Source organism: Saccopteryx bilineata, chromosome 1 (genome assembly GCF_036850765.1).
Source record: "Saccopteryx bilineata isolate mSacBil1 chromosome 1, mSacBil1_pri_phased_curated, whole genome shotgun sequence".
NCBI lineage: Eukaryota > Metazoa > Chordata > Mammalia > Chiroptera > Emballonuridae > Saccopteryx > Saccopteryx bilineata.
In genome coordinates, this window is record NC_089490.1 from 355660029 (window position 1) to 355676903 (window position 16875).

Consider the following 16875-nt stretch of genomic DNA (forward strand, 5'->3'; position numbering starts at 1 on the left):
AAGACCTTGCATTTTATCAACATCAGAAGGACTATGAACTTGTTTCCAGCAAACAGTACAGATGACCCTTGAACGATATATGTTTGAACTGCACAGGCCCACCTACACACATTTTTCAATAATATATAGTTGGTTTATATATCTTTATATATTGGATGTAATGTTACCTTCAACAATATCGGGTTCTTTTAGCAACTATATATATTAATATATATTAATCAACTATATTATATTAATATATATTATATTAATATATATTAATCCATATCCCCAGATTTTGCATCTGTGGATTCAACCACCAGAGATCAAAAATACTGTTTTCCAGCCCTGGCTGGTTGGCTCAGCGGTAGAGCATCGGCCTGGTGTGCGGGGGACCCAGGTTCGATTCCCGGCCAGGGCACGCAGGAGAAGCGCCCATTTGCTTCTCCACCCCCCCCCTTCCTCTCTGTCTCTCTCTTCCCCTCCCGCAGCCAAGGCTCCATTGGAGCAAAGATGGCCCGGGTGCTGGGGATGGCTCCTTGGCCTCTGCCCCAGGCGCTAGAGTGGCTCTGGTCGCGGCAGAGCGACGCCCCGGAGGGGCAGAGCATCGCCCCCTGGTGGGCAGAGCATCGCCCCTGGTGGGCGTGCCGGGTGGATCCCAGTCGGGCGCATGCGGGAGTCTGTCTGACTGTCTCTCCCCATTTCCAGCTTCAGAAAAATACAAAAAAAAAAAAAAATACTGTTTTCCATGGATGCACCAGGCTAAGAGTATGCATTTTTCTATGCCATTTTATATATGGGACTTAAGTATCTGCAGATTTTGTTATCCACAGGGGGTCCTAGAACTAAACCCCCACAGATATCGAAGGACAACTGAAGTTTTGGGGGAGTCAAAATTTATACATGAATTTCTGACTGCAGGGGTTGGCATCCCTAATTCCCATATTGTTCAGGGTCATCTGTATTAAGAAAAACTCATCATCAGTTATAAATCTTCATGCCTCACCACTTCCCCAGCAGATTAAACTCACTTTATCGAAGTTTTGCATCTGCTCCCTATTGGAAAACCAGGACTCCTTATCCTGGCTGGGCTGAATGACGAACACCTCATAATCTGCAAACATCTGAGTGAAACGATTTGCAAAAACTTCCCGGATCTGAATGTTTAGCTGGTAAATCCTGAGTTCTTCTTCATCACACTGAACTTTCAGATCCTTATTGCTGCTGGTATCTTCACGCACTTCCAGCTACAAAAAAGAAAGGACAGTTGAGAACACTCGATTTTTTTCTTCTACCCCAAAGAAATGGTTTTATTTACTTTGTAGCAAGTGAAGATTGGGGGGGGGGGGAGAATGAATAGGAAGGGGGGGGAATTCTGACACTGAGAAGAGATAAATGAAATGTTCCACTTGCAGGTACCCAGTAACTGGATGAAAATTATCATTGTGGGCAGTGAGAGATTCAGCAACAGAGAAAAAGGTGCAACTTATCTCAAGGGTCCAGGTAATAGAGAATCTGGAAGTCCATAAGAAAATGGTAACACAAAGCAACATGGTCAGACTCTAGCTCTGTCTACGTCTCTGATTTTCTCCTCATACCACTTTCCTTAACTTTCACCCTAATATTTTTCCTGTGTCTTTTTTAACCTTTTTAATCTCTCTAAATACATGTAATTCTCTGCTCCTCTCTAACTGGCCATGATTTATTTTTTTATTTTCTTTCTTTTTTTAATTTTTAATCACAGTTTACATTCAATATTATTTTATATTAAGTTCTGGTGTATACCCAGTGCTTAGAAAACCACGTATTTTACAAAGTGTTCCCCTGATTTTTCCAGTACCCAGCTGGCGCCATACATTATTATTAAATGGCTATGATTTTTTAAAAAATATCTGTTCTACTAACTAAATAAAGGAGAATGGTGAAATGTTTCACACTTCACTAAAATGTAGCTCAACAAATTATTACATTGGCCCACTTGCTTATATATAATTCACAAAAGTAATATAATAGTGAGAACGGGGGAAGGTGAAGTGATGGGTAAAAAAACTGCAGAAAGCTGATAGTCTCATCAAAGTCAAGAAAGAGAAAGGTAAGTGCATCCCTGAGAAGAGCATAGGACTAGAATTCAAGGGGACCAGGTTCTAGCCTCAGCTCAGCCACTTACTGGGCCATTTAATGTTAGGCAAAACACTCAGGCTCTCTAAGCCTAGGATTCTTGAGCTATTCAAGAGGTAACAATACCTGCTGTGTGTGGTTAGGCTGCTGTGAACCTCACAGGGCAATGGTTCTGAAGGAGGTCTGAACCGAAACATTATAAGCATCATCCCTCCAAGTCACTTTGCTGTAGTTCACACAGAATGAGCAGGCTCTCCTTGATGCCCAAGTGAGAACCTACTCAGATTTAATTCCAGATTTAAATTCAGGTAGTATTTACTAGGATAATGTTTGCCAGAGTTGAATTCACAGTCTCCCATAAAAAAGCATTCTTTCAGTGCTGACAGATATGCCTTTTCCTGCACTGAGTGTTTTCTCATCCCACAATTTATTTCACCAGGACAGCACCCAAGCACAGATAAAACCTGTCAAAGACTCATATACAGCATCTTACCTTTTCTAGGCTCACCCCAGTCCTCTTGACCAAGGCTTGCAGCCGGGCAATAGTTTCATTCTCCTTGAGGAGCTCATAAGAATGCAAAGGGGAGCCTGCGAAGTTCCCATTCTTCTTGTCCGAGACAAGCTCAGAGACGCGGAGCCTCTTCAGCTTGGAGGCACTCTCACTGCAATGAAGGTTCCCTTCAGGCGGTATGCCAAAGGCCATGAGAATCTCAGAGACTTCCTGGATGAACTCCAATTTGTTGGGAAACTGAGGCAAGTCCTCTGGCAGCTCAATGAAGTGGTTGTCAATGTCCACAAAGCAAAGGTTAGCCTAGCAATCAAAACAGGATGAGGAGTGTGAACAGAGCCTTAAGGACTAAGTTTTAGAAAAGATAATGAACAAGAAAGGGAAGAGAAAACATCTGAAATATATGATATATAAAGTATAGTATAGAGAAGATGGGGCTCAGGAAGCAAACAGATGTGAGTTCCAATCTTCCCCTGCTACTTTCTAGTTGTATGATCTTGAGAAAGTTACTTAACCTCTCTGATTCTGTTTCCTCAGCTGTAAAATGGGAATAGATAAAATCAGAGTGGTAAGGCTTGCCTGGCCAGGCAGTGGCACAGTGGATAGAGTATCAGCCTAGGATGCTGAGGACCCAGGTTCAAAACCCTGAGGTCGCTGGCTTGAGCACAGGCTCATCCAGCTTGAGCATGGGCTCATCAGCTTGAGCGCAGGGTCGCCGACTTGAGCATGGGATCATAGACATGACCCCATGCTTGCTGGTTTGAGCCCAAAGGTCACTGGCTTAAAAGCCCAACAAGGTTGCTGACTTGAGTCCAAGGTCACTGGCTTAGCTGGAGCCCCCTGGTCAAGGCACATATGAGAAAACAATCAATGAACAACTAAGGTGCCGCAATTACGAGCTGATGCTTCTCATCTCTCTCCCTTCCTGTCTATCCCTTTCTCTCTTAAAAAAAAAAAAAAAAAAAAAGATGCCCTGGCCGGTTGGCTCAGTGGTAGAGCGTCGGCCTGGCGTGCAGAGGTCCCGGGTTCGATTCCCGGCCAGGGCACATAGGAGAAGCGCCCATCTGCTTCTCCACCCCTCCCCCTCTCCTTCCTCTCTGTCTTTCTCTTCCCCTCCCGCAGCAAGGCTCCATTGGAGCAGGGATGGCCTGGGCGCTGGGGGTGGCTCCTTGGCCTTTGCCCCAGGCGCTAGGGTGGCTTGGTTGCAAGGGAGTGCCGCCCTGGAGGGACAAAGCATCGCCCCCTGGTGGGCGTGCCGGGTGGATCTGTCTGACTGTCTCTCCCCGTTTCCAGCTTCAGAAAAATACAAAAAAAAAGACTTATGCTAAACAGATGTTTAGCATCTAGCACAGAAATCTCACATATAATAATTATTCATAAAAATGTTTGTCAAATTCATGAATTCTATTTTTTCTTGTTTTCTTTTTTAAGTCAGAGGAGGGGAGGTAGTGAGACAGATTCCCACACACGCTCTGACCAGGATCTGCCCAGCAACCCATGTCTGGAGTCAATGTTCATATAACCATGCTATCCTCAGCACCTGAGACTGACACTCAAATCAACAGAGCTATCTTCAGCGCCCAGAGCAGATGCTCAATCTGAATTAACAAAGAACAATTTGGCAATATTGATCTATCCTTATTTTACAGACAAAACTAACATAGAGAGGTTAAGTAATTTGTCCAAAGTTACGTAGCTAGTAAGTAATAGAACTGGGATTTGAACTCAGCTTACTTAACTTAAATCATACCGTCAAGCTCTTAACCATCCACTCTTCCCCTCAGAGGTCATATACATTTCTTTTTCATTTAATCTTTTTTTTTTTCTGAAGCTGGAAACAGGGAGAGACAGTCAGACAGACTCCCGCATGCGCCCGACCGGGATCCACCCGGCATGCCCACCAGGGGCAATGCTCTGCCCCTCCGGGGTGTCGCTCTGCCTCGACCAAAGCCACTCTAGCACCTGGGGCAGAGGCCAAGGAGCCATCCCCAGTGCCCGGGCCATCTTTGCTCCAATGGAGCCTTGGCTGCAGGAAGGGAAGAGAGAAACAGACAGAGAGAAAGGAGGGGGGTGGTGGAGAAGCAAATGGGCGCTTCTCCTTCTACTAGAATTTTCTTGTGGCTATAAATTAGAAATGCCTTTTTTTAAATATGTATCTTGACTATGAAACTGTTCTAGCCAAGAGAGCTATCATTCCCTTCATTGCAGTGCATTATTAAGTGTTTAAGAATTTGTATGTTGACCCTGGCCGGTTGGCTCAGCGGTAGAGCGTCGGCCTGGCGTGCGGGGAACCCGGGTTCGATTCCCGGCCAGGGCACATAGGAGAAGCGCCTATTTGCTTCTCCAACCCCTCCCCTCCTTCCTCTCTGTCTCTCTCTTCCCCTCCCACAGCCAAGGCTCCATTGGAGCAAAGAAGGCCCGGGCGCTGGGGATGGCTCCTTGGCCTCTGCCCCAGGCGCTAGAGTGGCTCTGGTCGAGGCAGCACGATGCCCCGGAGGGGCCAAGCATCACCCCCTGGTGGGCAGAGCATAGCCCCTGGTGGGCGTGCCAGGTGGATCCCGGTCGGGCGCATGCAGGAGTCTGTCTGACTGTCTCTCCCCGTTTCCAGCTTCAGAAAAATACAAAAAAAAAAAAAAAAAAAAAAAAAAAGGCCTGACCAGGTGGTGGCGCAGTGGATAGAGCGTCGGACTGGGATGCGGAAGGACCCAGGTTCAAGACCCCGAGGTCGCCAGCTTGAGCACGGACTCATCTGGCTTGAGCAAAGAGCTCACCAGCTTAGACCCAAGGTCGCTGGCTTCAGCAGGGGGTTACTCAGTCTGCTGAAGGCCCGCGGTCAAGGCACATGCGAGAAAGCAATCAATGAGCAACTAAGAAGTCGCAACACACAACGAGAAACTGATGATTGATGCTTCTCATCTCTCTCCGTTCCTGTCTGTCTGTCCCTGTCTATCCCTCTCTCTGACTCACTGTCTCTGTAAAAAAAATAAAAATAAAAAATAAATAATTTTAAAAAGGGACAATAAATGTTGAAATCTTAGCACAGTGCCAAGCCCATAGTACATAACAAATGTTAACTAACATTGTTATCATCACTGTGGAATATAAAACTTCAATAAATGGATGTATTTATACAGTATTACTAGTTTGGAAAATTCCATAATAAAAAGATGCTAATGTTGGTATCAGGTTTCTTAACTTTGCCACTGAAATGGGTACATTTAATTTATACTCCTCTGATTGCTAGTGAATTTTAAAAATGTATGTTTTATGCAATACCTTTCATGTTTTTCACTCATTTTTCTACTAAGTTACTTACCTTTCTTACCAATTAGCAAGAGCTTTATCATCTGCTAATGCTCTGTCAGTTGTGTATGTTATATGTATCTTCTTATAGTATTTATCTTTTCATTTTAATATATCCTTTTGTTAATTTTAAAAAAATCAAATTTATTGGCCCTGGATGGTTGGCTCAGTGGTAGAGTGTCAGCCTGGTGTATGGAAGTTCTGGGTTTGATTCCCAGTCAGGGCACACAGAAGTGCCCATCTGCTTCTCCACCCCTCCCCCTATACTTCCTCTCTATCTCTCTCTTCCCCTCCCGTGGCCAAGGATCCATTGGAGCAAAGTTGGCCCGGGCACTGAGGATGGCTCCGTGGCCTCCACCTCAGGCACTAGAATGGCTCAGCTGCAACAAAGCAATGTCCCAGCTGGGCAGAGCACTGCCCCCTGGTGGGCATGCCGGGTGGATCCTGGTCGGGCGCATGCAGTAGTCAGTCTGATTGTCTCTCTGCTTCTAACTTTAGAAAAATACAAAATAATAATAATAAATTTTAAAAATCAAATTTATTAATCACGTATTTTACAAATAGTGCTTTCTGTATCTTGCTTATAAAGTCCCTACCCAGAGGTCAGAAAGGTAATTATTAATATTTTCTTCCAAAAGATTTAGACTGTTGGTTTTGACATTTAACTTCTTAATCTGTCTCGTTTATTTTGTTATGGTGTGAGATAGGGATCCTTTTTGCATTATTTCCCCCATGCACAAGCAATTTTTCCAGCTCCATTATTAACGAGTGCCTTCTTTGGTATGGTGCCTCTATTGTATAACAAAATTTCAGTCCAACCTGACCAGGTGGTAGTGCAGTGCATAGTGTTGACCTGGGACACTGAGGACCTATGTTCGAAACCCTGAGGTCGCTGGCTTGAGCACAGGCTTACCCGGCTTGAGTGCAGGGTTGGCTTGAATGTGAGATCATGGCACTGGCTTGTGCCCAAAGGTCATTGGCTTTGAAGCCCAAGGTCACTGGCTAAATCAAGGGGTCACTGGCTCAGCTGAAACCCCCCACCCCACCCAGTCAAGTTACGTGTGAGAAGCAATCAATGAACTAAAGTAACATAACTATAAGTTGTTGCTTCTCATCTCTCTCCCTTCCTGTCTGTCTCTGTCTCTCTCACTTGCAAAAAAAAACCAAAAACAAACATTGGTCTATTGACCCTTTTGTTTATCCCTATATCAATTAAGTCTTGCATTCTAAAAGAAAAGGCAGGAGGGTAACATAAGTCAGTTTAATAAAACTATTCCACAAACTCTCAATCTATTAAAACTACAAGCTTCATGTCCATGCATACATTTATTCAAAAACATTTGCTCAGTGCATAAATTACTTCTGCCTACCAAACTATAACAAAAAAGGAGAACTTCCCCGTATCCATGATTTAAAGATAAGAAGAAGATTCACTTTAGCTTTCTAGGGTTCCTCACAAGATAACACTTTAAGCTCTGCCTAATTTAAAAGGCCAATAAATGTTTACTACCTAAAAATCAGCTATTTTTGTTTATTTCTTAAAGACTTTAAAATTATAAATGCTTTCAGATCATTTAAAAAATAGTAAAGACAGAATTGAATCATCTGATCATGAAGATCACCTGCCTATCTCCTAGGCCAGGGGTCTCAAACTCGCGGCCCGCGGGCCACATGTGGCCCGCCCACCAATTTTGTGCGGCCCGTAGACTGGCCCGCAGATTAATCCACGAAGTTTGATTAGTCTGCGGGCCGCACAAAATTGGTGGGCGGGCCGCACAGCCACGAGTTTGAGACCCCTGTTAGGCCCTAAACATACTGTGACCTTATAGAGGCACACAAAGTATTCATTCCATCAGTTCTCCTCTTTAGAACAAAAAAAGCAGTTTGTGCAACAGGAAACACAGAGGTAGCTAAAAATAACTGCATCTGCTCAACAATGCTTGGTTGGCTTTTCTCCCAATGCTGTGAGCCAAATATAGAATGTCTGTGAAGAATTTTATAAACTCCAAATGCAATGTTCACATATTGAAGATATATTCCTGATCAGAAGTGGCCATAGGAGAAAAAGCAGCTCAGACACACTTCAGAGATGGGCTAGAGTAAGACAGGAGACACTGAGTAGACACCATTAGCCATTCTTTGCAGAGTTGGGCTAAAGGAGACAAGGATAAGAAGGCAAAGTAAAAAAGGAAGCCACTCTACATATTACTAGCTCATTGAATAGCCTCCTGCTGTTTCCTGTTTCCTCCCAGCACTCAGAGGATTCTGACAAACAGAAGCCCACTCAACTCCTCATGCACCCCTTCCCTCAGCTGAGACAAGGCCAACTCCTGCAAAACAGCTTGGAGGACAAGTCACCTGGAAGAGGCAATGAATCCAAATGATCACTTTTCCTCAGTTAACCACCTGACTTATTGGCAAAGGCCATGGGAAGACTTAGCTGCTATGAGATGGTGACCACATGGAATTCCCAAAATCCCAAAAAGTCTCCCAAATCTCTTCCTACAGATCACAATGCCCTTCTCCAGCCCTAAATTCCTAACACCAAATCATAGCCAGCTTCACTCCCTAATCTAGCTCCATGTTATTCACTGACGGGAAGCCCAAAACACATTACTGGGAAAAAGATAATGAAGGAGTATCCTGAGAAAGGAGGGGGAAAGTAGGAAAAAAAGGAGAGCCCAAGATAGGAAGAACACCTCTTTCTTTACTCTTATATATACTCTCTGCTAGCTTCCCCTGACATAGCTGTGACAAACTGCCTCCTTCCTGAACTCAGACAATGAAATCCAAAAGAGAAGCAGAGGACAAAGGATGCCTGAAAAAGGCAGCCCAGCACTCTCATTTACTCAAGGCCAGCTGAGCTCATGTGTTGGTGTAAAAAGAAACAAAAGGCTTTTCAGACTTCTGATGCCTAAAGATGGAGCAGTCACTGATGAACTCTGATATAGAGGAGGGTCAGGGAATGTACACTTTCCATCCCTCTAGATAACATCCATTTTACAAATCAAGCTTGCCCAGCGGTGGGATTCAAATAATTTAACAACCGGTTCTCTGCCCTAATGACCGTTTTAAGTATAAAAAAATAATATATTGAAAGTGTAGTTTATTATTTCATGCACTTAATACTTAAATAAAAACAATAAAAAAGGTAACAAAATTAAATTATGTTATAATAGCCTGACTTCTGGTGGCGCAGTGGATAAAGCATCGACCTGGGAACACTGAGGTTGCCGGTTCAAAACCCTGCACTTGTCTGGTCAAGGCACATATGGGAGTTGATGCTTCCTGCTCCTCCCCCCTTTCTCTCCCCCCCTCCCTCCTCTCTAAAATGAATAAATAAAAAAAATTAATTATGTTATAATAGTTTTAAAATATTAACAAAAAAATACTAAATAATGCCTGACAAAACAATAAAACTGTTAACATATTTCCATATTACTTCTTGACTGGCATCCTCACTTCCTACTGAAGTAACAAACACAAGGGAATTAAAATCTATTTCATCAAAGGCATAATGAGTTTTATGAAATGAATAAATATTACAAGCATAGTTCTATCAAATTTTTTTCACCCATGGATGGGATGGAATATATATTATTACTACAGCACTTAGAATACGCTGTTGCACAGATGAACATTAAAAAAGAGTAAGGAGCCCTGGCCGGTTGGCTCAGTGGTAGAGCGTCAGCCTGGCGTGCTGAAGTCCTGGGTTCGATTCCTGACCAGGGCACACAGGAGAAGCGCCCATCTGCTTCTCCACCCCTCCCCCTCTCCTTCCTCTCTGTCTCTCTCTTCCCCTCCCACAGCTGAGGCTCCATTGGAGCAAAGATGGCCCGGGCGCTGGGGATGGCTCCTTGGCCTCTGCCCCAGGCATTAGAGTGGCTCTGGTCACAACAGAGCGATGCCCCGGAGGGGCAGAGCATTGCCCCCTGGTGGGCAGAGCATCGCCCCCTGGTGGGCGTGCCGGGTGGATCCCGGTCGGGCGCATGCGGGAGTCTGTCTGACTGTCTCTCCCCATTTCCAGCTTCAGAAAAATACAAAACAAACAAACAAACAAACAAAAAAAGAGTAAGGAATGTGAATTTGTGATTTCTACATTGGGCAGCTGCCCAGGCGACCACCTTTGAGAGAACACTGATTACAAGTGCCATTTTAACAACCGGTTCGCCAAACTCAACAAAAAATTAGGTATTGGTTCTGCCAAACAGGTGCAAACAGGCTGAATCCCATCCCACCACTGAGCTTGCCTCACCTAGTACCCTTGATAGTGCCCTCCTGCACAGGCCCAGGTGAATCTCCCCAGTATTGCTTCAAAGCTTCCTTATAGAAGCATAAAGATATCACAGGATATCAACCAAAATGTTGAAAGTACTTATCTCTGGGTGGTAAAATGTAATTTTTACTTTAATCTTTATGATTTTTGTGCACTGTTAGAATTTTTTCCTATAAATGTATCATTTATGAGACATTCTAAAGTTGTCTTTCATAGATATTACCACTTTCCATTCATTATGTGTATCCATGAGGACTACACAGACTCAAATGTCCCAGAGGTTATCTGCTAAAAATTAATGCAAAAATATCCAGCTATGAAATTGCCCCTGGATGAAGTTGGGTGAAGTACAACTTTGATTCCCTATAACTGCTTATTAAATATAGACAGATGGCCTGCCCTGTGGTGGCACAGTGGAAAAAGCATTAACCTGGAATGCTGAGGTTGCTGAATCAAGACTTTGGGCTTCATTCGAGAAGGCACATTCGAGGAGCAAGGTGATGCTTCCTGGTCCTTCCCTTCATCCCATCCTTTCTCTCTTGCTCTCTGTCCCCCCTCCCTAAAATCAATAAATAAAATCTATTAAAAAAAAGTATAGACAGCTACTCTACAGTCCCACTGTCACCACTCCTTCCCAAACAGACCACAGGGAGAAGCAAAGGATACAAAATAATAGGGAATATTACCAAAGTAGAGGCCCAATACAGCATGAACTCTTGGGTTTCTCAAACAAACCACGGTTTCTCAAACAATCCCATTAAGAAAAAAATAATGATGAGAGATCCCACAGGGAATGAAACTTGCCCCAAGTATACAGCAAGCTAATGCCAAAGATAAAAATACAACTGACAAACCTGGCATTTTGCCTACTGACCTATTTATTAGATTATGCACGTGGCATACCTTTTTGGCTTTGCAGCTTCAAGCATTTTTTGTTGTTATTCTTATTCTGACTTTACAAAATAATAATTAGGTTTACTAGAAAAAGGTGTCAATATTAAATATGTATTTGTTTAGAACAAACAACAAAAAGCTCCCCATTCTCCAACCTTTGGTATCTACTCTTTATGTATAGATATCAGTTGAGTAGACAAATACACATAAAAATCCAATACTCCAGCTCAATAGTTTACTTCATCACTTAGATCTTTTCTTCCTTGATCAATCTCATGCCATCCCAAATAGCAAAGCTCTATAGAATCAAAGGAGCAAATGAAGTGTATATTTAAAAAGGCTACAAAGAAGACATTTTAATTCTAAAACCAAAGGAGAGGGAAAAAAGAGTAAAGAGAAGCATCTGACTATAAATTAAATATTACAAATGTGATCTAATTATTGGTAATTTCATCAAGCATGCTGCCCAGACATGCCTAGCAACAAGAATACTGCTTAGATCCAATTCCACAAGAATGCTCTTTTCTTTGGTGGTCCCCTTACTCATATTCTTCAGTTACAAAATAAACCCACCCAAAAAAATTCTGTTGGAGGGAGGAAAGAGAGTCATGTTGACTGTATATTCCAAAGTCTTCTTCCCAAGCCTTTCTAATGACTAAGAAAGTCAGAGTAGGAAAGCCCTTCCCAGCTAGTTTCATACCAGCCACAAAATGACCTAAAAATATCAACCAGTTCTACTGGTAATTCTAGGAAAATTAAAAAAAAATAAAACAATCTTATTGCTAACCATGCATTAAATCTGCTTAGAATGAAGCAGAAAATAAACATATAAATACAAATTTTAAATTAATTCATTTGGTATTTAAAACAACAGGGAAGAGGAGTAGCGTACCCTCACAGAAAGAGAAAAGCATTCTTCCTAGGCCTTCTTATATTGAACAAGGATAGTTTTCAAAGCTGACTCAGTACCATAAGAATCACAATGATCAAGTCAACTCTTACAGATCAACTGTGACCTATGAAAGAAAACCACTGATTTATTAATATACATCTGACTAGTAGAGTAATTATAAAATTACATTTTGTGGATTTCCTTAAAGGGGCTGGGGACATCCCAGATACAATTCCTGGTTAGGGCACACAGAGAAGGAACCATCTGCTTCTCTCCCCTCCCTCTCACCCTTCTCTCCCTCTTCCCCTCCTGTGGCCAGTGGTTTGGTTGGTCCAAGCGTCGGCCTTAGGAGCTGAGGATAGCTTGACTGATTCGAGCATCAGCCTCAGACAGCAGTTGCCAGGTGGATACCAGTCGGGGCACATGAGAGAGTCTATCTCCCCTCCTCTCACTCTAAATAAGTAAAATAAAGGGGATGGAAGTAGAGAAAATATAATTTAACACATATAATAACTGCTGAAGCTAAGCACTGAGAACATAAGGATTCCTTATGCTACTCTTTTATGTATGTTTAAAGTCATATATAATAAAAAGTTTTTAATAAGTATCTTTAAGTGTGTAAGATACCGTGTTGGCAAAACTGTATGAAAAAGGTAATACACAATTGTATAAACACAGAGATTACAATATATGTCAGGTGATAAAGAGTTTCTGAAATGATATAAATTGAGCTAAATGTTGTTTTTACCTTTTTCCTGGAAAGTTATCAATGTTCCCCAACATAAAAGAAAATAATCTTGGTGACACCACAGTGGGCATATCCCAAAGCCCCTCTCTCCCCAGCCCCAGACTGGGGCCAGGGCATTAGCACTCAAGCTCCACATTTCTCTCACCTCTTGAGGCAGCTCCAGATTTGACCGGTCATCCAGGCCATTGGAATGCAAGCCCATCAGGTATGGAACAGGAGCATCTAAGAAATGGAGGAGAGAAGCCGGGAGAATAGGGACATAGACATGCTGCCACTGGAAAGGAAACATGAGAGCTGTAATTGTCTCCGCCACAGCCATCAGTCTCTGGTAATCTAGGTCAGAACAAAAAACACACACAAACCAGTCAAAACCAAGGCATTTGCTCTCCAAATAGTAAGTTAAAATCTTCAAAACAATTTCACATTTAGAAAAAATCAGAATAAACTTCAGCGAGGGTATGCGCAGAGTGTGATTCCCTAATGGTTGTCAAAGACCTCAAGAGATCACAAGTGGAAATAGACCCTCCCACACACAGGTACCCTGCTTATAATAAAACTTAATATGAAAATATGACAGAAATCATAAATAGCACCTTGTTCCAAATACTACACCAGAATGTCAGGCAGACTCTCCTAAACAGAAGTGAAATGAAAAGGAACAGTAGTCTGGGTCTCTATTCAACATGGAAACAACAAAACAGGTTCTTTTACCACTCAGATATGTCTGCATTCTAAGGAGCTGAATCTTTCCTGAATGAGAACAGCACAAATGGGTTATTTTAACACTTCCTCAGAACTCAAAAGACACAGAAGACTCAAAACTCTTCTTCTAAGTCAGAGACAGTGTGGAAGAGAAGGCTTGTGCTCAAAGTTTAACTCTTCTGTTTTATTTTTATAAATGAGTAATAAATACCTCGGCAAAGCCAATAAAATGGACCAGTTAAAATCGAAACTAAAAAAAAAATTACTATTCACAAATGGTATGCCCCTTTTCAGGCAAAAAGAGATAAAGCAGGAACATAAAATTTAAGATTATCTGAGTAATACCTTTCTGGAATGGCCGACTTCAAATGAGCTTTCATAAGGGTTAAAGTGGTTTCACATACTAAAAACCCACCCCACAATTAAACAAATCATAGCTTAGTTCATAAAGGAGTTATTAAGTCACAAAAAGCTTTCCAGAAAAATGAGGAAGACTGAGTAGGAAGTGAACAGAAGCTGGTATGTATCAACTAGGTGGAAAGCATGTTCTATGTGCTCACTAAAAACGCTTTGAAAATTATCACCTTGCCCCTGGCTGAGCTAAGAAGAGAATGTCCAGGAAATCATTCAGTTTTATTTTAACTAGTAATGTAAATGACTAGAACTTATTGACTAAAACTTCATCATTTCTAACATTTTGAGTACATTACAGAAAAGTAATTCACATGCTGCTTTGGGGGAATTAAGGCACTTGACAGATAAGTGATGCAACCAGTTAGTGGGTAAAACTGAGCTCAGATATTTGATCATCAATATTGAAAAACAAAATACAACTGATTTCACAGAAGGACAAAGAGCATGAGCTTTCATATTCACTAAAGATCAGGGGTAGACAGATACAAGTTCAAAAGAAAGTCTATCTCATTTTTCATTGTACCCACACAAAGCACTATCATTCCCATAATAAAAACTAGTTAGTGAGTTTCCCCCCAATTGAAGTAACAACAAAGAACAATACCCAAATTAAAAAAACAAACAAAAAACAACTCTGACCAGGTGGTGGCGCAGTGGATAGAGCGTCAGACTGGGATGCGGAAGGACCCAGGTTTGAGACCCCGAAGTCGCCAGCTTGAGCGTGGGTGCAACTGGTTTGAGCCAAGCTCACCAGCTTGGACCCAAGGTCTCTGGCTCAAGCAAGGGGTTACTCTGTCTGCTGAAGGCCCGCGGTCAAGGCACATATGAGAAAGCAATCAATGAACAACTAAGGTGTTGCAATGAAAAATTAATAATTGATGCTTCTTATCTCTCTTCATTCCTGTCTGTCTGTCCCTATCTATCCCTCTCTCTGATTCTGTCTCAGTAAAAAAAAATTTTTTAATAAATAAAATTAAAAACACACACACACAAAAAACAACCTCTTATTAAGAATTATTAGATAATCTAACCTGACCAAGCAGTGGCACAGTGGATAGAGTGGTGGACTGGGAGGCAGAGGACCCAGGTTCGAAACCCCGAGGTCACCAGCTTGAGCACGGGCATACCAGCTTGAGCGCAGGGTCACTGGCTTGAGCGTGGGATCATAGACATGACCCCATGGTTGCTGGCTTGAGCAAGGGGTCACTTGCTCTGCTGTAGCCCCCCACATATACACCGTCAAGGCACATATAAGAAAGTAGTCAATGAACAACTAAGGAGCTGCAATGAATAACTGATGTCTCTCTCCCTTCCTGCCTGTCTCTATCTGTCCCTTTCTCTCTCTCTTTCTCTCTCTCTGATTCTGTCACAAAAAAAAGAAAAAAAGAATTAGTCGATATAAATCATTATTTTTTTTAAATTTCTCTTTTTTTTATTTCTTATTTATTTATTTATTCATTTTAGAGAGGGAGGGGAAAGAAAGAGAGAAGGGGGAGGAGCAGGAAGCATCAACTCCCATATGTGCCTTGACCAGGCAAGCCAGGGTTTTGAACCGGCAACCTCAGTATTTCCAGGTTGACGCTTTATCCACTGCGCCATCACAGGTCAGGCCTATATAAATCATTTTAGAAAAAATATTTAATCCTACATGAAAGCAACAACTGAATAATAAAATTTAAACCATTACAAGCTCTACCTTCAGTCTTTCTGATACCTCAATTTCATAGGGCACCTATGCAACTCTGCTTATCTGCTCTTTCCTGAAATTCTTTTGCTCTATGATTACTCTAACAATTATTACCTAAAAGAATTCTAATACTTCTCCAGATGATACTTCAATTCTTATATTTTCAGCTTTTTTATAGATACGAAAGTCTGTAAATAATCCATTCAAGAGTAATAATCTTGAGAATCTCAGACATCAAAGTATTTTAAAATTCAAAATTAAGATGAATCAAAAGAATGTAAAAGCTTAGAAAACCTTCAAGCGATATTTAAAGCTGAAGGTCTAGTCTTACTATGTTCCAAACTGGCTCTTAAAACTTATTTTGAATAAATATTACAGGGAATAACCCCACCCTCTTTTCAGTTTACACATACATATATACCATTTTTGGATTTAAAATTTAAAAATGGCAGGATGTACCACCAGAGGCCTTTTCAATCATCAAAAAAATAAAAAAAGTTTTCTCCTTCTCTTACCCAAAGTCAACAAAGCAGGCCCTTTATGTGGCTGGAATTCCTGGCACGTTTGCTCAAGGACAGTAACATCTCACAGAGGAGCAACAGACACTTCTGAGTAAAGGAGTCCCTGAAATGCCTTTGTCATGAGGCTTCCTGGGCACTAGCTACAGTGTCTGTGAACACCTACTCTATAATCATAAAACAGGGCATACTACAGTCAGAAGGAAGGGGCTTTCGCTGCTCCATAAAAGAAATATTTTCAATAGCACAGAAGTCTAGTTCTGGTTTTTCTTTTCTAAATGACTGTAATCTAGTATCTGAAACTCAGCCCACTTATTTCTACTACAATGGCTAACTTTATTTGCCTCAGATTGAAATCTCTTGAAGAATTCCTTGTGTTGACCTTGAAGTTGTGGGACTGTTAAAAACAAAACACTTTTGGGGGTGAGAGGTAATCTCTTTCAAAGCTAAACCACTTTTCATTTATATGGTTTGGTTTTATAGATACTAGAAATTAGGAATTCTACAGCCTTCCTGATCTGTGTGAGTTGTGGGTTTCTTTTTTTCTCTACATTTTTATATTTTACAAAACCAATGCCCACCTTGAAGAATAGCCTAATTATGCCTCAGAAATTCAGCAATCTGTAGTTCCCAAAATAGGATGCTGACCTCCAAGACCTGTAAGCAACCAACCATACAAAATCCATTTCCAATACACCCATACAAATGATAAAGTCATTACTTCCTTTGTCACTGACTGTCTATGTACTCTTGGTTCCAAGAGATGAAATAAAATAATAATATTCAATAAATAGGAAGCAGCTGAAGGTCATCTGTACAAAGCATTTCAGACAGTC

The 16875-nt window shown here is 41.7% G+C and overlaps 1 protein-coding gene across 3 annotated transcripts in view; it reads right to left on the minus strand.

Moving 5' to 3' along the window:
• The window catches only part of DENND5A (DENN domain containing 5A), a 98421-nt gene that overhangs the window by 46496 nt on the left and 35050 nt on the right, over window positions 1-16875 (minus strand). For all 3 annotated transcript variants that reach the window (XM_066250920.1, XM_066250921.1, XM_066250919.1), the window contains 3 exons: window positions 12864-13051; window positions 2591-2908; window positions 1011-1226 (listed from right to left, as the gene is read on the minus strand). In XM_066250920.1, the coding sequence (XP_066107017.1) occupies window positions 1011-1226; window positions 2591-2908; window positions 12864-13051 (722 nt within the window). The remainder of the gene's footprint in view (window positions 1-1010; window positions 1227-2590; window positions 2909-12863; window positions 13052-16875) is intronic.